General features: G+C 47.3%; 1 protein-coding gene across 4 annotated transcripts in view; it reads left to right on the forward strand.

The window, feature by feature from the left end:
* SH3KBP1 (SH3 domain containing kinase binding protein 1) overlaps window positions 1-21,009 on the forward strand; it is a 346,493-nt gene extending 325,484 nt beyond the window's left edge. For 3 of the 4 annotated variants that reach the window (XM_027096156.1, XM_027096157.1, XM_027096159.1), the window contains 5 exons: window positions 7,891-8,000; window positions 11,469-11,597; window positions 15,780-16,048; window positions 19,062-19,125; window positions 20,269-20,743. In XM_027096156.1, coding sequence (XP_026951957.1) covers window positions 7,891-8,000; window positions 11,469-11,597; window positions 15,780-16,048; window positions 19,062-19,125; window positions 20,269-20,310 — 614 coding nt within the window. In that variant the 3' untranslated portion in view covers window positions 20,311-20,743. Of the gene's footprint in view, window positions 1-7,890; window positions 8,001-11,468; window positions 11,598-15,779; window positions 16,049-19,061; window positions 19,126-20,268 lie in introns of all 4 variants that reach the window. The other variant, XM_027096158.1, reaches the window with a different exon arrangement.
* Window positions 21,010-22,911: the final 1,902 nt, after the last annotated feature.

The following is a 22,911-nucleotide window of genomic DNA, read 5'->3' on the forward strand; positions in this document are numbered from 1 at the left end:
CTGTATATCTTCTTTGGAGTAATGTCTGTTTAGGTCTTCTGCCCATTTTTGGATTGGGTTGTTTGTTTTTTTTTTGATATTGAGCTGCATGAGTTGCTTGTAAATTTTGGAGATTAATCCTTTGTCAGTTGCTTCATTTGCAAATATTTTCTCCCATTCTGAGGGTTGTCTTTTCGTCTTGTTTATGGCTTCCTTTGCTATGCAAAAGCTTTGAAGTTTCATTAGGTCCCATTTGTTTATTTATTTTTTCATTTCCATTTCTCTAGGAATTGGGTCAAAAAGGATCTTTCACAGCAAGTTTTAATGGATAGTGCTGATATAAAGTGATGGTACTTTTATTCTCAGAACTTTCACTATGCCTGGCACACAGTAGATATTTAATAAATGTTTGATTAAGTGAATGAGTAAATAAACTCCATCTCCCTCTCTTATTCTTGAGCTACAAGTTTCCATGTAAAAATTGCTTTGTACTGAATCGCCAAACATTCCTCCTTTACTTGCCTAACACCTTGCATTTCTTGCCAGAGATTTCTTTAAGGAAGCCAGCCCCCTTTTTGGTCCTTTTAAAAACACATTTTAGTAAAATAGAACAAAGGCAGCTTGTTATCAGAACATAGAGTGGTTTCTTCACACACACACACACACACACACACACACACACACACACACACACACACACACACACACACACACTCTACATTTCCTGGCATCTTTTCTTGTTCTTGATGTAGAAACAGTTCTCAGAATTCACTATCAGTTGGCTAAGAAGGAAGGTCAAATGTTCCTGCTGTCTGTCCAGTGCTCTGTAGTGGAAGGAATTCCACCAGCATGAATCTGAGTGTGGGCCCTGCCACTTTCTGATTGTGACCTTGTTCAAGTTGTCTAACCTCTGAGCTTCCATCCCTCCCTCTATGGCATAGAGTAGCCTGCGCGGCCTGGGTTTTTGTGAGGATTGAATGAGCACGCACGTGTGAAGGGTGGAGGAGTTGGGTGGCTGAAGGGTAGCCCAAACTTGTTTACTCCCAGCAGCTTGTGTCTTGAAAACTTCACACCTGGTTGATAAATGAAAACACAGCAGCAAATCTGCTGTATCCATACACATTTTGGAGGGCTTATTTTCCTGCAGAATCTAATCATTGCTCGAATGAGAATTTTTCAGTTGGTGACTCAGCTAACACAGGTGTTCACTGACCCCTAATAATGGGCCCGTCTTTGTAGTCTGCACAGATTTTCCACACTAGTCAAAGGATTTACATGCAGGGTGAGATTTTCTCCTTTCCAGACTACCTTGAGATGCTTCTTCATTGTAGAGGAAGTACCTGTGGCCCTGTGGGTTTAGGGTTTTCTCATCTTAAATCTTAAAAGAAAAATTTTGTTCACGGGTTATTTTTTTTTTAAGAGTTAGACTTGCTCTTAAATCTCTGCTCCCAAATCCCACAACTGCATCAATGGTGTCTGAAAACAAAATTCTACCTGCGTGATTTGAAAGGGTTTTCACATAATCTCTCATTTACAAAAGAATAACCCTGCAAAGCTGATAGCTCAGGTAACTCTCTCCTTTTTTTCTGGTGGGAAAACTGAAGCCCAGAAAGGTTGTTTGTTCATTTATTCAATAATCATTTCTTGAACACTCACTGCAAGCCAGGTATGATGCTAGGCCTGGGAAAAACAGAGATAAGAACCGCGGCTTCTTCCCTGGCGGGTAAGGGAGACAGATAGGTCGGCAAGGACTGTTAGTTCAGGGTGCTAGATGCAGAGATTGGTGTGAGTGTCTAGGGAGTGCTCAGGTCAGTCTTAGGGTGCAGTCTGCACTCTTGGAAGAGGTCTTAGTTGCCAAGCCAAGCCTTGATGTCTCCAGGGGAAGGGAGGAAAGGAGGGGGAGGGGAGAAGAGGAAGTCACCCAAGGGGCAGAGGTGTGTTGGCCATGCTAAGGCACTGGGATTTCGTTGGCACTCAGGAAGGACTTGAAGCAGTGAAGGGACGTACTCAGATCTGCACTTTACACATCTCTCTCTGGTGGTAGCCAGCCTGTGGAGTGGTACAGGACTTGGACTGAGAAATCCATTACAGCGGTTCCAAGCACGAAGTTCCAGCAGACTTAAGGATCCTTGACAGAGACATGCAGGAGATGAGGTGGTTTCCAGAGATATTGGGAGGGAGCGACAATGCCAGGCTTCAAATGTAGGAAACTTCCATTCTAGGACTCGTTCTCAAGCCCAGGGCAGCGAGCTACAGTAAATAAACAGAGCCATTTAGGAGCTCACAAGCAGTTCCTTTGGTGACAGCTGGCCCGTCTCAGACTTTTGACTGTTTCTCGTCCGGGTTTTCAGTGGATGTGTTTTAGGTCACCTGTGGTCACTGGTACCATCCCTCCCATTGATGGAAAATGGGCCCACATTTTCTAATTGAACTAAATAGGCTGTGACTTAAATTCATGGAAAATGGGCAACTGTGTGCCATGAAGAGTCAAAGGCCTTTCCAAGCCGACTCTGTGTCCAACATGAATTATCCCTGTATGTCTGCAGAGGGTTCATCTTCCAAGTATCAGAAGAGCCAAGGGCTTCTCATCCGTATGAAACTAACTTTTAAAAAATACCCGGCATTTGCCAGTTCAGAGTTTTGGATTGGCTTATGGGCATTAAAACCATTTTTTATTAAGGGGAAAAATTCCTAGCCAGGCGAGAAAGCTCATATCAAGTTTCAGCCTGATTCATTTCAAAACTACCATGAAAATTGGGACATTTTCTCTGCACCACAACGGGTTAGTCATGGAAATTCTGTTAATCTCAGCTACTGCGACCACAGTCATGAGAGCATGCTCTGTGCCATTGAAAATTTGCGTTACAGTGCTGAAGAGTTTCCCCCTTCGCTGTCAGAAAGCAGAAGTGAGTCGAAGTTCAAGGTCTGAGGTTCCCGTTTCATCAAGTGACCTCATCCTTGGTGCGTCTTTTTCTTTCTGGCACTTTGGTTTTGTTTGTTGTTTCCCAAAAGTGTTTTTTATGAGCTCAAATGTAGAAAGTTCAGTGTAGCTGAGTCTGCATGAGGAGGTTAAGAGTGCGGCTCCCCTGCAGGACTTGGCCCTCTTCTTACTCTTTTATTTATTTACTTACATACTTATTCATTCATTCATTCATGGCTGTGTTGGGTCTTCGTTGCTGCGCGCGGGCTTTCTCTAGTTGCAGCGAGCCGGGGGGCCACTCCTCGCTGCCTTGCGCAGGCCTCCCACTGCAGTGGCCTCTCCTGCCACAGAGCACGGGCTCTAGGCATGAGGGCTTCAGTAGTTGTGATACGCGGGCTCAGTAGTTGTGGCTCACGGGCTCTAGAGCGCAGGCTCAGCAGCCGCAGCGCACGGGCACGTGGGATCCTCCCGGGCCAAGGCTCGAACCCGTGTCCCCTGCACTGGCAGGCGGATTCCCAGCCACCGCGCCACCAGGGAAGTCCCTCTCCTCTTACTCTTGAGTGACAGAGACGAGGCAGTCCTCTGGGCCATCTGTTGTGGAGACTCCGGCTGAGTGTGCTCGCTGAGTGCGGCCAGGCTTCAGCATGTGCAGGACTTTTTAGTGCAGACCTCAGCCAGTGAAACGAACTGGGCCGGCCAGGCTTCCTCTGCAGCCCTGGCATAGAAGGCTGCCTTCCACCCCGAAGCTGCTGCCTCACTGCCCGCTAGCAGCCACCTCTGTAAACTGCACGCCTGCAATCAGAGTTCTTTCTTGAGAGTTGGTTCATTCGTGGGTGTGTTCATTTGTTCCTACATTCACAGAATGTCAAGCATGTTTGCCCCAGGAAGGCGCTAGGCTATGAGAGCGCAGAGATGGGTCCCTGCCCTCCTGGGGCTCACAGTCTCAGTGCGTCACACAGACACCAGGCCACCTCTGAGTCATTTCGAAAGTGTGATTTAGGAGAGACCCCTCTCTCACACGTTCTCAAACCCTCAGCTCCCCCTGGGACTTCACTATTTCAGGGGGCCCAGGAGGGTGGGGAGGGAGCCCAGATGGAGTCCAGCAGAAGTCTCCTGGCTGTGACCTTGTCTGTCGCTGCACACCAGGGGATGTGCTGAGTTCATCTTAAGGGGGGCCTGCGGCCATCCCAGCCGCTCCCCTCCCCCACCCCGCTCTGCATGCTCGGCCCCCTCGAGTGCCTCCTTCTCTCTCCAGCCGCTGTGTTTCTGACTCGTCACCAGTGGTCACCCAAGCCTTTGGTTGCCACTTGATCGCCTCTGTTGCTCACACACCAGGTCGGCAGGGGACCCACCCTGTGAGGAGCCTTGCTGCCGATGCCTCACCGGGCCGGCCCTGGGACATCTGCCGCTCACCCGATGGCCCTCGGCCCCAGCGCCCTCTCCTCTCCTCCGCGTGATCAAGTCCTGGCTTGTCCCTCCCCACCCCCAGCCTCTTCTGGAGCAGCGCTCCTGCATGTGGCTGCTACTAACAAACTAATAAACCTGGGGAGACGGAGAGCCTGCCCTGCCCTAGACGGCGCCCCAGACTAATCCAGTCAGTCCCAGGGTGGGGTCCAGGCAGGAGCCTTTTTTTTTTTAATTGTCCAGATGGCTCCACTCTGCAGCCAAGGTGGAGAACCGGAGCCAGCAGGCTTTTAATTGTTCTTTCATCACTTCAGCCTGCTCCGGTTTTGCCTCCTGAGCTGGCTTCTGTTTCCAGGATGGAGCCATGACCTAGGTGGTCGGTCGCAGCGCCCAGCCAAGGCCCTCAGCACTGGCACACCCCCTCCCCAGCCCCGTGTGCTTCGTGTCCTCCACCCCCCTCACACCCACCTCCCCACCAGCAGACCTCCCTGCCCTGGGTCTTATTCCCTACTTCCAGGGCCCCGCTGGGGAACCCGCTAAACTCACGGATGCAGAGTGCATGCGAGGATATTTGTGCAGCCCTTTTCCTTAATTAAAATAAAAAAAGAACAACAGAGAGAGGGGGAATGATTTGAAAACACTTACCCAACGATAGGGGATTGATTCACTAAATCATGAATTGCAATGCAATAGAAGATTCTACAACAATCAAAATATTGATGAAGGATTTGTAGCGTCATGGCATATAATGTTTAGTGAAATAAGCAGAATGAAATACTACATAGCATGTGAACGAGGCTATCTATTTATAGAAAAAAGCCTGAAGGGAAATATACCAAAACAGTAATAGTACTCGCCTTGGGGTGGCAAGATTATAGTTGACTTTGTTTTGTTGTTACCATTTTATGGCTTTTAAAAAGTATGCATTGTGCACGTATTACTTTTGTAATCAGAGAAAAGTCGATTTAAAAAAATTAATTGGGGGGACATTAATGTCAGATAATGGCTTTTGGCATCAATCCAAGTGTGTAATTGGTAATTTCAATTTCAAACAACCTGGAAATTGGTAGAGGCCAGTCCTGGGGTGGGGTCTCAAGGGGAATCTTTTAGGAGAATAAGATTCTCTTAAAGGGAAGGCTCCTGAGAGGGTCAGGCCAGTGAACGGGCTCTAGAGAGGCCTGCCCCGAGCCTCTCTGAACTGGCTGGCCAGACGGGGCCCTTTTCAGGAGCCTCGCTCTGGCGTTGGGTGCTGACTGGCTCCTTGGCCTCAGAGCACGACTGATACTTCTCTTGTGCTGTCTCTTCAGAGAGTTAACCTTTGGTTACAGTTGCTTTGCCCTGATACAATGAGTTCATGTTGAGTAATTATTCATTCACCAGGTGCGGAAATAAAGTCATGTAATATAATCCCAGGTGTAATGTAATGGTTTGTCCTGACCAGTGACTTGTGCTTGGTTTTGCATATTTCCACTAAAGGAAGTAGTTTGCAGACAACACCTGACTGTTCATTAATTGAATAAAGCTGTCGCACGGCCAGACCGTCTATGATAACCCTCAACAAAAGAGCTCTCCCCAAAATAAGGAGGGAAGAAGAACATCATTTTTATCTTTTCTGTCCTGAGCCAGCATGTTTGCAATTATGGCAGTTTAAGATGTTTTCAGTTGCAAATAAAGAATATCTGACTAAAATTAGCTGAAATAACAGGGGGCTATTCATTTCACACGGTGAGAAACCTGGTCACTTGGTCATTCAGGGTGGGTGAGTGGCTCATTGGGGCGGTCAGTCACCCAAGCTCTTTCCATTTGTTTTGCTCGGCTGTCCTCAAGATCTCCAAGAGCATCCATCTCATGTGTTAGGCATTCGCACAATGGCAGGAAAAAGGCTGAAAACTACTGCCGCAAGAAGTAACAGGAAGAGACTAGAAACAGGCCAGATACACAGGTGGCGGCTAGTGGTGGAGCTGGGAGTTGAACCCAGACAACCTAGCTCAGGATTCATGCCTGTCTTAGTCTGCCAGTTCTGTCATAAGAGAACTCAAACAGCAGACATGTATTTCCTACAGTCCTGGAGGCTGTGAAGGCCAAGTTCAAGGCACCAGCAGATGCTGTGTCTGTTGAGGGCCCTCTTCCGTGTTCACAGGCACTGTCTTCTTACTGTGTCCTCAATGGTGGAGGAGGTGAGGGGGCACTAGTCTCTTTCTCCTCTTATAAGGACACTAAACCTATCCACAGCTCCAGGCATCCTATTCTTACACAACAGCTTCCCAAGCAGGAGGGAAGAGGAAGCAGCAACACAAATGACCTTCGCCTCACTTGCCTCTCTCTAGACAGAGAGGAAATCTCTTTCCCAGTGGCTCTCAGTAGACTTCCTTTTATTTCTCAGTGATCCAAATTGGGCTACATGGCTACCTCTAAACCAGTCACAGGCAAAGAGGAACAGGATTGCCATCATTGGCTTAGACCAGACGTGCCTCTGCTGGGCACATTGTCCTGAAAGAAAACCGGGGCTCTGTTAGGAGGGAGAATGGGAATGGTTTGGGAAGGCAGCGCCTGGCATGGCGAATGAAGCAGTCTCCCTGTCAGGAAGAGATGGCGTGTCCCCATTCACCAGCAGTAATGAGTCTCAGGGTCTGCGCCTATCTGCCAGCCATCCCTCTGTGCATGATACACAGATCTACACTTGGTTTGTAAATCCCCAGGACTCTGTAGGACCAGGTGACTCCCTTGGCCTGATCGTTTGTTGAAGGAGGTGGCCAAGTGAAGACAAAGGCCTTCCTCCTGGACACATGCCAGGTGCAGTGATGATCTGGCTGAAAGATGCTCCGTTCATCTGTCAGTCACAGAGGTGGGAGCTCTCTGAGGACAGGCCCGTTTCTGCCATGCGCACTGGGGTAGCCTTAGTATCTAGCTCTGTGTGCGGCACAGAGTAGTTGCTCAGTCATAATGGAGTGAGTGAGTGAGTGAGCAGACTGATGACTGAAGAAGATATTGTCTCCATTGAGCAATGCTTCTGGAAACAGAATGGTCCGGGGCTCTGTGAGTCATCTGGAGAAACAGAAGCTTGCTCTCCATCTCCAGGGGGTTAAGAATCTAATGGTAGGGTGATGGTCAGAGTATTGCGGTACAGCCAGAGAAGGAGGCTGCCCTCTCTTGTCTTCTGGAATCAACGACCAGCATTCACTTGCGCAAGGATATTGTACCTTGAGATAACTGCTTATAGTATTGTGACTGCAAGAATGTTTTATCTGCCAAAATGGACTTGGATTTGTGGAAGAAAGAGGATTCCTCCTTTACTCATCTTTCTGTAGCTTTTAAAGATTTATGAATATAGCTGTTGAAGGGGGAAAGAAGAATCACGTTTCTCTTTCCTCCATAATAGCTTGTTAGACCGAGGAGGAGGTGATTTCTTTCATTCAGTTTGAATCACGTTGATGGGATAACCAAAGGATGTAAACAGCCTTCATAAATGATGAAGCGTAATCCCGACCTAAAGGATGATTATTAAGGAAAAGAGGTGCTTATGGCATAAGAACCTTCCCTTACTCCTGTTGATGCTCTTTAAAAAATTTGTTTTACTTTTGTTTTAGACCTAGAAGGGTTTGATTCCGTGGTGTCATCTACTGAGAAACTCAGTCACCCAACCACAAGCAGACCGAAAGCCACGGGGAGGAGGCCTCCGTCCCAGTCCCTGACGTCCGTAAGTGCCTCCTCACTTGCCGACAGCTGGAAGGCAGGAAAGATCAGGGACTCTAGCTACGAACTGTTCTGCAAGCAGCTGATTCGAGGACACGCTGGGAGAGGGCGGTCATGAGATGCGCTGCTGACCAGAAGTGATTTGAGAGTCTTCTGGAATCAAGCAGTGATTCTTTCTTTTTGTTCTCTGTGTATCTGCCAGCGAGGTGGGGAACCCCTAGTCCCACTTTCCTTCTCTCTCCTTCCAGACGGATTCTTGTTTGAACCCAAAATGAAATTGGTAAGAACAAAATGGCATGTTTTCTGGTGGGAAAGGAGAGCAAGGCTGGTTTGGTCTGTGAACAAAAGAGAACTTTACTTAAAAAAAAAAAAAAAAAAAAAAAAGCAAAAGAAAGGGATCTGCCGCTCTACAGCACTTGGCAGTGGCCCAGGCTTTTTCTCCCAAAGCCCCGTCCTTGGCATTCCTCCACGGAACCCCGCACAGACCTTTAGGAGATGGGTTTTAAACATACGAGGCACCTGGTCGTGCAGGAGACAACAGTCAGAACGCTCCGGATAACCCATGGAAGTTTTTGTTTGGGTCATTTTGAACAACTTTGTTTCTTATTAGAAAACCTGTAACACATTTATTGTACCACATTTGAAGCAAGAAATGCATAAAAAAGCAAGTAATAGAAGTAAGTGATCCTGCTCCCCCAAGCTAAGAACTGTTAACCTCTTGCTGTATAACTTTTATTTCTTCAAAAATGGGATCACACAGAACACGTGGCTTTAGAAGTTGCATTTCCCCCTTACACTGTACACCTTTCCCCTGTCATTACACATCCTTCCGTCACGTCACAGTGAATGGCTGCCTGGAGTTCTAGCCTGGGAATATATGAGCGTTTATCTAGCCAGTGCGCCGTCACTGGACATCTATGTTGTTTCCATTCATCATAAACACTGAAGTGAATGTCATTGTAGAAAAATCTTGGTGCTTCTGCAAGCAGTGTATGTGTGTGTGTATATCTCTGTCTGTCTATCTATTTATCTCTATATATCAGATTGCCTTGTCCTTGCTGGGAATGCAGGACTAAGGCCTTTGGACCTTCACCCAGATGCCAGGGAATTAACCTTTTTCAGGTTTCCCAGGACACTTTTTACTAACTCTACCTAAGGGGTCATCATTTAGAAGAAAAAGAATGCCACTTCCTTTGAACGTCTTCTCTCATATCCACTGGGTCTGGAAGTGTGGTTTGAGTCATCCTATTTTTCCTCTTTGTAGGAAACATATCTGTGTATTACCATCTTTGGGGGAGAAAGACTTGAAACAGTGGCTTACTTTTTCACTCTTATATAGAGTACTGTGTCAATACCACCTTCTTTCCCCTTTCCCTCTCACCTCTCCCCACCCTCATAAACACACAGCCTATTTAATTGCTTCTTAGTATCTCTGTATTTAAATTTTTAATCCTACCTCCCATATCTTCTCTATAAATCCTTCATCATTTTTGTTTCCCCTCCAAATCCTTCCTAACTTTTCAAGATCTAGAGGGCCTTGAGGCATCAGAATTAAATACAGAGAAATTTGAATTACCACCCCCCATCCCACCCTTGGTCCCTACATCCCATGTCTGAGAGTTTGTATATATTTGGGGGAGACCTGGTAAAGGCATCTCATCTTCTCTGCACTTTTAGATTACACATTGATTCATTCACTCATTCAACAAACACTGATGGGCATCTCCTATAGGCTAAGCTCTGTGCCAGGTACCAAGGCTGCAACTGGGAATAAGAGGTACATGGTTCTTGACCACAGGAAGCTTATGGCAATGGTGGCTCAAAGTTTGACATTTGATACGGAACAATTTTACTCGTGGACTTAAAACAGCAGGATACATTTGTGCTTTAAAGAAGTATAATTACTGTACTCGCTTCCCTTCATTCCTATCCATCCCCATATGGACATGTACATTGAATTCATGTTTACTCTTCTTCCTGTTAGCACCTGTAGGTTTTTCATAGCAAAATGGGATTGGTGGATGTGGACATATTCCTAAAAGGCCATTGGAGGGAATGATCGAGGAAATACATTAGTCATGACTCCCCATCCTGGGGCCTCTCAACCTAGTTTGAGCTGTTTATGTTTATCAGATTCAAAGAGCAAGCTTTGATTGGCAGCTCATGAATCATAGGTTATGTAGGAGGAAACTGCCTTTGGAATAAAATCTCAAAATGAAAGGATACAGGCATTGTAAGGTAATTAAGCTTAGATTAAAAGAAAGCTTGGTTGGAGGTGGGTGTTATTCTAGGTAATTGGATTTTCAGATTAAATGAAGATTAACAAACAAGACCTTTTCATTTTAAAACATTGCTATAAAATTCCCTACATGTATTGCTTAGTAAGTAAACAGAAGAAAACAACCAGTATTTGTAACTGGGATTTTTTTCTATAATGGTGCCAAGCAGTGATTCTAAATATGATTATTTTCCCACCACAGGGATAGAAGGCATAGAGGTAGGGCTGAATATGAACTCACCTAAAGCTATCTCTGGAAGATTCTTCGTTTAAAAAGATTCCTTGCCACAGGAACTCTTATTTTCCTCTGCTTTGTCCTAAAATAGGGAAATTCTAGTACAGTAATCATTTTTGACCAAGTGATTCCAGTGAATTGGTTTACATTCATCCAGCTTTTGATCTTCACAGCGAGGCAGAAAGAGTAGGAGCGTTATCCCTATCTTTTACCAAGAGATGTTGCCATTCTGTAAGTACACCTTAGCAAAGATGGAATCCAAAATGGATAATGATTGTCCACAGCAATGAGGGCAGCGTTTTAGCCGCAGGCACCAAATTAGACGTGAGCTTGCTGTGCTGGCAGGCAGGGCTGTTCTCTGGGGCTGCAGAAACGCTGGTCACTGATCCGCAGGGGTAGTGATCCTTTGCCCCCGGAAATGGTTTCCTCTCAGACAAGTCCTTTTAGACACTTCACTATGCAATAGACCTGGTGGTTCTGGAAAAGGATCCGGAGGGAATGGAGGAGAGGCAGGTTAGAGGCAGCTTCCTCTCCACCTGTGTGTCCTTCCCCACTGGACCGTCAACCCTGTGAGAGCAGGGACCATGTCTGGCATGTCACTGTTAAGTTCAGTACCAAGCTGAGTGCTTGGCACACGGCAGCAAATGTTTACAAAAAAAGAGAGAGGCTCTGAGCAGGAAAAGATGGATGACAGATGCTCACATGGATGAAATGACCAACGGGCATCAGTGGAAAGATCCCATAGAAAGAAAGATCCCTGGTCTAGGAAATCTTAGTCTCAGTTCTGCCACTCTCTCTAGCACACAGATAATAGCACACTTTCTGCCCCGTGGTTATAATGAGGAGACAAAGAAAATAGAAGTGTCAGTGCTTTGAAAGGCACACTGCATCATGTTAACAAAAGCTATGTCAGCTAAGGTGTAATTCTGACAAGAGCATTTTCTTTTGGCTTTATCCAGTCTTCCCTTTCAAGCCCTGATATCTTTGACTCCCCAAGTCCTGAAGAAGATAAAGAAGAACACGTTTCGCTTGCACACAGAGGAGTGGACGCATCAAAGAAAACTTCAAAGACTGTTACCATATCCCAAGTGAGTGGCCAGCCATGGCGAGGGTGTCCTGACAGCACGGGATCCCTGCCTTTACGTGTATGCTCTGATGATGAGTTATAAACCAAACAAGGATAAACAGATGTCTTAGTCATGTGGGGCTGCTAAAACAAAGTGCCATAGATTGGGTGACTTATAAACAATAGAAATTTATTTCTCACATTTCTGGTGGCTGGACGCCCAAGACCAGGGTGCCAGCATGGTCAGGTTCTGATGAGGGATCTCTTCAGGGTTGTAGACTGCCAACTTCTCATTGTGTCCTCACATGGAGGAAATAGAGTGAGAGAGCTCTCTGGGGTCCCTTTTAGAAGGGCACTAACCCCGTTCATGAGAGCTCCACCCTCATGACCTAATCACCTTCCAAAGGTTCTATCTCCCAATGCCGTCACAGCGAGGGTTAGGATTTTCATATGAATTTTGGAAGGACACAAACATTCAGTCCGTTGCAACAGGCAACACAAGTTTTTGTCATTCTTTGGTGACAGTGACTTTGGTAATCAAAATCCCTAAGGAATGTGACAGTCTCCAAAACTGGGCAGAAACCCATGTTTTCTCTTGTGGTTTGATCTCCTCTTCATACCATCAACCATACATACACACACACACACACACACACACACACACACACACACACACACAATGCCCTCGCACACCACCACCACCACCACCACCACCACCATCACCATCACAAGAACCAAAACAACTTTAAAAACCTAGAGGTGTCTAGAAATACTACATTAAATATATTAAATGCTGTGCCCTCTGCCCACAGATTGTGACTTTTATGTTCAAAACTGGTGGTGTCACAAATTATGGTTGGCAGTTCATGAATTTGAATAACTAATGGGATTTCTTAAAGAAAAGCTCATTTGGATTCGTTTATTAGGATAAATCTATAGTCATTTTAATGTTTAAAATGTTTCAAAACGTTAATTTCATTGCACACCCAGGGGATGGTATAGCTCTTTTATTACTGACTTGTGAGGAACAAAGAACACATTGTTTAGCAACTGCATGTGGCTTCTGAAGGGTACCCTGTACAAGTTCTGTTCGTCCTATGATTGTGAAGTAAGATTTTAAAATTCCATTTTCTCATGCTAAGAGAACCCAATCAATTGGACTTATTTTCTGTAAACATTAGCAGCTGCCTTCTGTCTAAAAGCAGAATATGGAAGTCATTTTTAAAGCACTCGAAGCACGAATTAACACAAAGAAATCAAAGGTGATGTGGAATTTTCTTCTGATAGATTTAAGAATTTATATGTATAGCTTTTCTTAAAAATCTGATATAGTCAGCAAAAATATGATCCTATAAAACAGATCGATTGTAATTATTCACAAAACTGAAGCAGTCTTCCTTTATAAAAGGCTTCCATTTACAGAAATTGGATTTAGATCCGTTTTTTCTGGTGACCATAGGAATGCCTATAGTTGCAGCCTCTCCGACGTCCCTAGGGTGTCTCTATAGTGACATCTACTGGTGGGCAGTGGCTCATCACGTTGCTGAGTTGCACTGTTCTATCCCATTAGCCTATTTCACTTGCCTGGAGTTGTCATGTCTTGTTTATTGCTTCTAGAAATTCCACCTGAACTAATTTGATCAGGGCATTTGGTGGCCTATACTCTGTGAGGGCTTATAACGAGTGCTTGTTAGCTGAAATGGGACGGGAGAGCGAGTCACGTAGGAAATGCAAAAAGAAGCGTTGATTGAAAAAGTGCCTGGAAGTCAGTCAGTGTGAGCACATCGGTGGGCTGAGGGAGGTGCGTGATAATGCAAGGTGGGAAATGGGGAAAAGTATGAACCCAGGAATAGAAAAGAAGCGAAGGAAATCAGGTCAGGAGAGCACGAATCTTCAGACTCAGGCAGCCACGGTCACTGTACCAGGCCTGAGGGTCCAGCTGATGGGGAGGGAATTGAATCTCAGTTCTGCTGCTTATGAGCTGTGAGACTTGGGGAATTTCTCAGCCACATCCCTAAGCCTCAGTTTCCTGCTCCGTCAAGCTGTGTGCCAACTAATCCTCATTTCAGTTGTCCAGCCCGCGTCCGGCGTATAACCAGAGCTCCGTAAATGTCAGTCCCTCGCCCCTCTGACTATGACTCCTGCTAACAATAAGCACAGGATGGTGGATCGCTCTCCCTGGCAGCAGAAAGTGATTTTCCTCAATGATAAGTTGGCAGAGAAAAGGCGAGCAGCAAGGCTGAGAATGATGGCCCATCTGCTTCTGGCTGACTCTGCCCAGTTTCTCCCTGTAGCACAGCCTGAATCCAGACTCTGCCTCCTCACTGTGCCAACCCAGCCTCGTCTTGGCTCCCGGCCTGGGCGCCGGCAGCCTCAGCTCCCTCCCCTCCCCCGCTTCACCCCCCAATGTCCCGTCTACTACCTGCCCCCATCCGCCACACCCCACCTGTGATCTCACCTTCCCTTGCAGCTGCCGCCTCCCCTAGGCCTGCTTTGTGCCCCTGTTCCCCCGACCCATGACCGTTGTGTTCCCTGTGCCCTCCAGGCCCCCTCAGGGCACTTCTCCATCAGGCCTGCCCTGCCTGCCTCCTCCGTCTTCAGCCTTGGCTCTTACCCTCAAGACACCTCCCAGCTCAGGGTCTCCCCCATCTTTGAAAGCAAACAAAACCCTTCCTTGATCCTGCCTCCTCCTGAGGCTTCTCCACGAACGCCCTCTCCCTTTCTCCCATCTTCTTTCCTCAGCCGAGTGTTTGGAAAGGGAGTTCTAAACTTGCAGGCCACGCCCCTCATGTCCCATGCAGGCGCTCACCTGCCTTGATCAGATTTCAGTCTCCCTTGGCTCCACCAAATGGGCTCCCCCCTAATTCTCATCTCAGCATCCTCTGGAAACTCCTCCAGGAGACTTCCATGACCCAGGCCCCCTCCTGGTCTGGCTCCATCCCCTCTCAGCACTTTGTCCCAGTCCCCAAGGGCTCTCCCCTCTCCCTCCACCTCTTCAACTTGGGGCGTCCGCAGGGTCCGTCATTGTGCCTCTTCTCATTCTTCGTCATCCACCCCCATGGCTTGCACTGCCTCTGGTGATTTCTCTGGCCCAGCTCACTTTTTCAGTCATCGGCTCTACCCATTGGCCTTCCCCCTTGGCCATCCCTCAGGCTCCTAAAATTCCGTGTGTCCAAAACTGAGATCACTGTTTGGGCCTTCAGTCTGTTCTTCCTCCCATGAAAGGGTCAACCCTAACGCCTCCTTCCTCCATCCCCACCCATGGCCCTTGATCCGTACTTCCTCCTCGCCCACTACGGCCTGTCCAGGACCACATCCTCCTGGCCTTGGGGTGCCTGCTCTGGGAGGGCAGGGACTGCGTCTCTTGGTTGGATGAGCCTGCCATTGCCGCATCTCTCAAAGCTGTCTTCTCTCTATCCTCTTGGCCGCCGCCTGAGTCAAACCCTCACCATCTTTAGCTTTCACCGTATGAGTCTCCTGGCAATTGTCTAGACCTCCAGACCCACCAGACCTTCAGCCCTTCTGCAGCCACAGTGATCTTGAGCTCAGCAGGCCCCCTGTGTGCGCCCTACCTCTCTCTTGCCCCCCTGACATTCTGGCTTCCGTGAATGCAGTTCACCCTCGGGTCTCCAGGCCTCTGCTAGCACGCTCCCTCCTCTAGAACTTCCCCCGCCCCCCACTTACTCTTCTCTGACCTCCTCCTCCAGGATGAGGCTGTGGGCTCCTGCCTGATGCCCTCCCTCTGGGATGCTTGGTCCCTTGTGTATATTCTGTATATATATTCTGTATATACTTCTGCGGCGCTGTGTGCCTCCCACCCTGCGTGCACGCTCCCCCCTCATCTACAGCGTGTTGGTTGGTCTGTCTGTCTGCACCTCACTGGGTTCTAAGCTCCTTGAGGGCCAAGAAAATGTTTTGCTCACTTCAGGGTTTGCAGAGCCTAGCGGGTACATGGGCCTCTGGATGTGTACATTAAACCAGTCAGGAACTACCTGTTCAGAAAGGTGGTCAAATTTAAAGTTCATAAGGGGATGCCTGCACCAAGTAGGCCCTGGGGGCTTGTGGATGAAGGAATGAGCGAGTGAGTGGAGTATACGGAGGGCTGCGGGGACGGGGATGTAGATAGCGGGTTTTAGTAAACAGGACGGGGAGGTGCAGCACACGAATCCCTAGCCTGAATCCTCTCTGTCCTCACTCATCACAGGTGTCCGACAACAAAGCCTCGCTGCCGCCCAAGCCGGGGACCATGGCTGCGGGCAGTGGCGGGCCGGCGCCTCTGTCCTCAGCAGCATCCTCTCCCCTGTCGTCCTCTCTGGGAGCAGTTGGACACAGAGCCAACTCCCCGTCTCTGTTCGGCGCGGAAGGAAAACCAAAGATGGAGCCTCCAGCCAGCAGCCAGGCGGCCGTGGAGGAGCTGAGGACACAGGTCCGGGAGCTGAGGGGCATCGTCGAGACCATGAAGGACCAGCAGAAGTGAGTGTCTGCGGCCCCTTCTGTAACTGCCTCCGGGGGTTGCTTTCCACCGGCTCAGGGCCTGGTTCTGCCACCTTGGGGCCCAGCCTGTCCCTGAGGGTGGGCCGCCTCCCTGGGGATGGTGGCAGCAGGGCTGGGAGTGGGGGTGTGAACCCGAGGAGCTTCACTGAGCTCAGCTCCACGTGTAAACTGGCCCAGCTGCACACGGGCTGGCGCCGGGGCATAGGGGGAGGAGTCAGCTACAAGGGACGTGCTCAGCAGGCTGCGAAAAAGAAAGATCTTCAAATCCCCAGAAGACACCACGGCAGTGGTGCATACACCACTTCTTAATAATCCCAACAGCCAGCTTTTCTTCTAGCACCAGAAAAATGGCAATTCCTTCAGTTAGCTGCCCCATGAAGGAATTGGCTTGCATTTAGGGGTACAATGTATGCAAAAGATGCAGGGACTCTTTAAACCTGAGGCTTGACACTCATCAAGATGTTCTTACCAGGAGACTCGAGCGGCCTCTGTGCGTGCCTGCACACACGCACTCCGCATCTCTGATCCTCAAGGGGCGCTTAGATGGGGAGAGGGACCTGCAAGCCAAAATAAATATCACACGCATATCACCCAGGATGCTGTGTGCAGTTAAAAAATAATGGTAAAAGGATTAGAAGTCAGGAGGCACTTATCTGAATAAACGGAGGCGCAGAGAGTTTAGGGATCCGTTGGCTCTTTCTGGAGGGAACGGGGGAGGCATCTCGAGGTGTTTCCTGAGTAGGATTTCGAAAGCCGACCTAGCATTGCCAAGAGCAGAGCACCCCAGCAGAGGGCACAGCACGGGCAGGTTCACAGGCGCATGGAGCGGCCCGGCAGGTCAGTGCACTCCTGGTGCCTGGCCGCCCGGATCGGGAGGAGCCCGGGGCAGTGGCGGGCAATGGGGCCACAGACCCGCAGTCACACCTTCGGGAGGATGCCTGCAGCTGGAGGGCCCTGAAGTGTTTTGTGTACTTTGGGGAATAATTGGGTTAAACAAAGTTACTTTCTTCTCCGAAGGACTGCTCAGAGCCTTCACTGTGCATGGGAAGATGGAGGATAACGTATGCAGTGTTTCCCAAACGTGCTTAATCACGGAGTCCATTTTTTCCCTAGAACATTCTAGGACAAGGCTTCCATGGAACTCACTTTGAGTACTATGGCTCTATTCGCTTCTGTTCCACTCAGGCTGGAGGTGTCACATGAATTGGGGGCCTCTTGGACTCACCCCCTGCCTGGAAGGGGCTCATCAGATAAATATGCAGAACCACAGGATGGGACTAGAGCGGGTCTTGAGGGGCCAGCCAGGCTGCCCCTAACTCTTCCAAGTCCCCAACTCGTATCTGACCCGGCACAGTATAGCTTTGCATACCCAAAGGCCCCATCCGTGTCCAGGCGACAGGTGTCCCCTGCCTGGACAGTGACCCGACAGCACCAGTACATCCCAGAGCACTGGTTCTCAGCCTTCTGAACAAGACGGGTCAGACACTCCTGGATCCAGGGCTTCGTCCCTTGGGGCCCTCGCTCTGAAAAGTGCCCGGAACTTTTCTGAAATGGCCTGTGCCTGAGTCTTGAGTGCAGAATCGCCAGTGCCTGGGGGCCACTCCACCCCTTTGTTCCTCTCTCCACTGTGAACCCGGGCATGGATGGCTGCACTTGTCCTTCCCCAGCCAACATCTTCTTGAATCAGACATCACAGTGGCCCCTCTCCAAGGCCTGCCCTTCACAGCCTTCCTCAGCTTGGCCCTCACGCCCAGGAGCACTGGGTCCCCCCCAGTCTTCCACCTTAGCTCTTGACGTCACTTTCCTTTCAGCCTTTGGCTCAAGTCTGTGCTGATTCCCGTCATCCCCAAACATGCAGTTCTCACCTCCCTGCTTCTGTCCTGGCTCTTCTCCATCAACTCCCCCATCTTCCTCCCTCCTCGTAGACGTACCCTTTTTTTACTAGTTCAAGACTTAGCGACTATCTTCGCACCTCCCTCCCCAGCTAACTCCCCAACCTGGACTGCTGGAGCATAGCGTGTGCTTGAATAAATGCAGGAACGCAGCACAGGTGGTTAATATCAGAGAACCCAACGTGTTGACAGCAGTGCTGGGACACTGACCCAAGTGCAGGGACCATCGTGGTGCTCATCTGAAGTGAGCAAATGCTACATAACATCGACCTTGTTTCTTGTGCTGGTTCTGCGGTGTTTGTGTTTTGATTTTCCAGTCCAGTTTATAAAAACGTGTGCGTAAAATGGAGTGTCTGATACCCTAAAATGGAGTACAGCTCTCTGACCAGAGTTAGGATGGTTGCAGTGTCCTAAGTGTAGAGCCTGAGTTTGCAAGATGATTAGTTTTGTTCTACTTCACTGTTTACTGTTGGGAAGGGCACTGGGCTGTGTGTTCTAACTCGTGTCTACTTTCTCTATGACATGATTACCATATCGTTAGTTCAGTTCTTTTACCTCCAAGTTTTCGGGTGTTACTATTTGCACGATTTTGTGAGAATCTCTGAAAACGTACCAGTAACCTTTCAGTAATGTAAAACTCTGTGAAAATAAAAGAAATATATATGGAGTGGTAAAAATGTCTGCAATGAATATTATTATGTAAGTCCATGTAAAGACCAGTGATTCTATAATAAAGGACTAGTTAGAGGGAAGATGACCGAATATGAGCCTGGATACCTGGAGTGTCGTCATTGGGCAAGTCAGGCCACCTCTCTGGGCCTCAGTTTCCCCATCTTCTTTTAGGAGAAACTTGCACTAAGGGATTTCAAAGGTCATTTCAGACCTACTATTTGATGGCTACATATTTGGGGAGCCCAGAAATAAAGGCCTTTCCATCTGCAACAGGCTTTAAGCAATAGCCGTGCAAAGAAAATATAATGTAATGTTCTGTCCACACTTTCTTTGTAAAAGGATCAGATGGATTTTGTAATGATAAGAGACTTCATATCTCTTGTCGGGGAAGTCTGGGCTTTTGTTTAACTTTGTCATTTGCTTTCCAGACGAGAGATTAAGCAGTTACTCTCAGAGTTGGATGAAGAGAAGAAAATCCGGCTTCGGTTGCAGGTGGGTCCCTTGGGGTCCTGTTGCCCCGTGAGAGGCTCATTTGGGGGTGGGAGCAGAGTCCGGGCTTTATTTTGAAAATAATTGAGGGAGGAGATATGGGGCTATATGTATATGTATAGCTGACTCACTTTGTTTTAAAGCAGAAACTAACGCATCATTGTAAAGCAATTATACTCCAATAAAGATGTTAAAAAAAAAAGAAAAGAAATGATAGTTACTTCTCTACCAATTTCGATGCGCTTCCTGTGAGAATTTTCTTAGAACTATATAGCCCCCCTTCACATCCTCTCCTGGGATCCAGGAAGTCTTGGGGAAGGGAGGCATTAGCAAACGTGCCCCAAGTTGGGTTTCTCATTTGGAATTTATCTGAAACATCTCCTCTGTGAAAAGTTCCCCTCAGTTTTCAGAGGCCTCATTGTCGTAACTGCCAGAGGGCATATGGTGCCAGGGAGACCCCATTGGCGCTTCTGTCATGCCGCTATTGGGACCCCAAGGACCACAGCCGGCCACACTTGGCACTTGCTCCTTATCTCTTTACTTCTCCCTGACAGCCGTGTCAGTCCTGCAGGGCATCAGAGCTGTGTCACCCTCTCTTTAGCCTCCCTCTGATCTAACTCAGCCTTTACCAAAGGGTAGAGAGTGTATAGGAGTTGGGAATGGTAGGCTTTCAGCTCTCATGCAGTTGGTGCCCTTGGTGGTGACTGGGATCCATGGTGCTTAAAGGATAGGTAACTGCTTGTCATCACTTTGCGGGTGCTGATAGACAGCCCCTTGGGCCCAACCACAGCTGCCTTCCAGACCTGCCAAGTGGTCAGTGTGTCAGGACACGCTGCTCCACCCTCTGGCCAAGGAACTGAAATTACTGTTGTATCATTGCTTTTGACAAATTTTGGATACTGGTAGCCTGGGAATTCAAACATCCCCCCTTTCCTAGCACTTCGAGTTGGTGTGCCTGTTCTTTAGGTTTATGTCAATTTCTGGCATCATGATCAACTCTTCATTCAGATGTCATTTCACCCATTTCCCCTTTCAAATTGTCAGGTTGATTATTTGCTCTCAATCAACCAGGTTGCTTATCTTTCAGCTTTTATCCAACCAGCCAATTCATTGTGATTTTGTTCGGCTCTTGTTTTTCCTTTATAGATGGAAGTTAATGACATAAAGAAAGCTCTTCAATCAAAATGAATACTTGATAAATGAAATGTCGCATTATTCATCCCAAGTCCAAGACTCAAATTTTCCGCCCCAGCCAAAATAACCTTGTGCCAAAAGATGAAAAATTGCCTCAACATGTCCCTGTTTGAAAGATCAGCACAAAAGTCTTGATAGCACAACACAAATTCCATCCAAGAGGAGACTCTTCCCCATGGTATAGTCCTGGGTCTGGCACTGGTTGTGACTTAAACAGAGAAAATTGTGCTAAAGGCTTTTTTACTATGAGATCTCACGTGAAACGAAAACTCAGGCAGTTTAGTCCATAGTGGTACTATTTTGATGATATTTTCCATTAATAAAATGTAATTTTAGAGTCTTCGTTTACAAGCTTTATAATTTTATGATTTTTTTAATCGTGTTTTGCCACAGATTCCCCCAGTGTTTGTATTACACATAGTCCAGAGCGAGCATCCCATTCTTTTGCTTTAGGCGGAAAGCTGCCTCGCTCTGTGTCCCCCTCAAGGAGTCTATTACATATGCAATTTTAGGTCCAACCTGTCCCTCTTCCTGCCAGCAAACCCCACCACCCTAAGATAAATTTTAGCTTATATATGATGGTATATTTACAAAAAGAGAAAGAGAAAATCTGGTATTTGCAATGATCTGTGCCTTCTTTTTACCACCCTCTTGATTGGAGCTTTTGTGATGCAGCTACCATGATTTAAAAAACACACACACGCATTTATTTTTTTTAGTCACTTATCAAAGTCTACTAGAGGCCACTGTCTTCAAAGCTTCTCTCGCCTAACCAAAGGTCCTAAGAGGAGACAGCTGTGAAGTTGGGCGTGCTCTTTGGTACCAGCTGTGACTTTTAAGTTCTCCTAGTTTTAGGTTGTTCATGAACTAGAAATGTCACCCCTGCTTGATTTTTCATCAGCCAAGTTAAACCCCTGCTTCCTGTCCTTTGCACCTTTTGAGTGAACGGAATATGCATTATTAAAGCAAAAATAAATAAAAGTAAAATGCAAATGAAAACAAAGGTGGGGGGGAGTTGTATTATTTCCTGCACTAGGCTATCCACGTGTGCTGTTGTTGAAGGTGTACTCACATGATCTCATTTGCCTTGCTCTCTTGTAACCCCTTCCTCAGGTCCAAGAGAAAGGGGGGAGGCGCTTGTTGAAGCGTAGCCATTGGATCTCTCTTGCATTCACGGAATTGCTTTTTCCGACCCGAGGAAACTGGTGTTTGCTTGTCCGCTGTATCTTTGTAGCCAATGAAGAGTTCAGCTTTAGACTAATGTAACTGTTTTCTCATCCTTAGCAGAAAATAAGGGGAGCATACTGTATTGCAAGATAGTTTGGGGATTCGGGGGTCGGGGGGATGGTCCCTTCATGGCCCCTGAAGGTGTTTTCTGTGTTTCTAAAAAGCTGCTTTGTCCATTCCCTGAGTTTTAGAGCGAAACTACTAAATATGAGTAGATTTGTACAACCGCAAAGAATGAGAATTGATAACACTGAAGGAGTGATGCAAAAAAAAAAATCATCACACGTTCTTGATCGTCGAAAGTATTACAAATGAATGTCTCTGCCTCTCTCCCTTCCGCTGCCTTCCTCTTACCTACTTGTTCAACCTTGTTGCCGGAGGCTGCTATTTCCCTCCGAGTATTTCCAGAGCCCTGGACATCCTGGTCCTCCAGGTACGGTTCCAGGATGATGGCAAATTTAAGGGAAGGGAGTGTGTAAAGAAAGAAGCCTCACACCCTTCACTCTCATATCTGGACATACTGCCTTTCCAGCAGCCTTGCCCTCAGTTTGCTTGGGGCCAGGAGCGCCAGGTTTCCAAGGGCAACATAAAACATTCCTATACCCCTTGACTGTTCTAGGCATTTCTACGTTAAACTTGAAGGCTTTAGAGATTTCCCACCACCAAATATAAGAATGAGGATTGGATTCTTTGACATTTGGATTTCTCATTCACTCATCATGAAAATCCCTAACGGTATAGTTTTATATAATGTGTATACAGAGAAAGATTGTGAATAAATTAAATTGAGAGGTTGGAGTGCCCTCGTGGGGCACTGGCGACCTGAAAAATAGAGCCATTGGCTTTCTTTGTATCAGGAGAGAGAGGAGCAATTCTAGAAGGAGAAGTTGGCGTATCCAGCTTCATTACTGCCCTGTGGGCTAGCCAGCAAGAGGACTCTACAGTCATGGAACTGGATGAGCCACTGCCCGAACAGCCACCATCTTCACTCTTTACAAAATGGTCCTGTGAAGAATATTGAACAGCTTGCAAGTATCACTTTTGAAAAAATTCTTTTGCTTTCAGCATGGACTCGACCAGCATCTGTGGAGATTATTTTTTTGCTTCATTTTCTAAAGTTGTATTTAGAAAAGTCTTAAGTATTGTGCTTTGTAAAGAAGATGATTAAAATGAAGTTTTGTGGAAATATTTTTGTCCAAAGTTGTCACGGTCCAAGAGGAATGATATCTTGGAAGTAACGTCATTTTCCTCCATTTTCCACAATTCGGTTACTCTCAGAGAAGTGTCTTAATGTCTTCAGAAGAAATGGAATATAGTGCCCCCCTTCCCATCTTTCCCAAGTGAAGAGAAATAATCCAGTAAAATCTG

The sequence above is a fragment of the Aethalodelphis obliquidens genome, unplaced genomic scaffold, assembly GCF_003676395.1.
Source record: "Aethalodelphis obliquidens isolate GAN/ISIS:26980383/991018 unplaced genomic scaffold, ASM367639v1 scaffold99, whole genome shotgun sequence".
NCBI classification, from domain to species: Eukaryota; Metazoa; Chordata; class Mammalia; order Artiodactyla; family Delphinidae; genus Aethalodelphis; species Aethalodelphis obliquidens.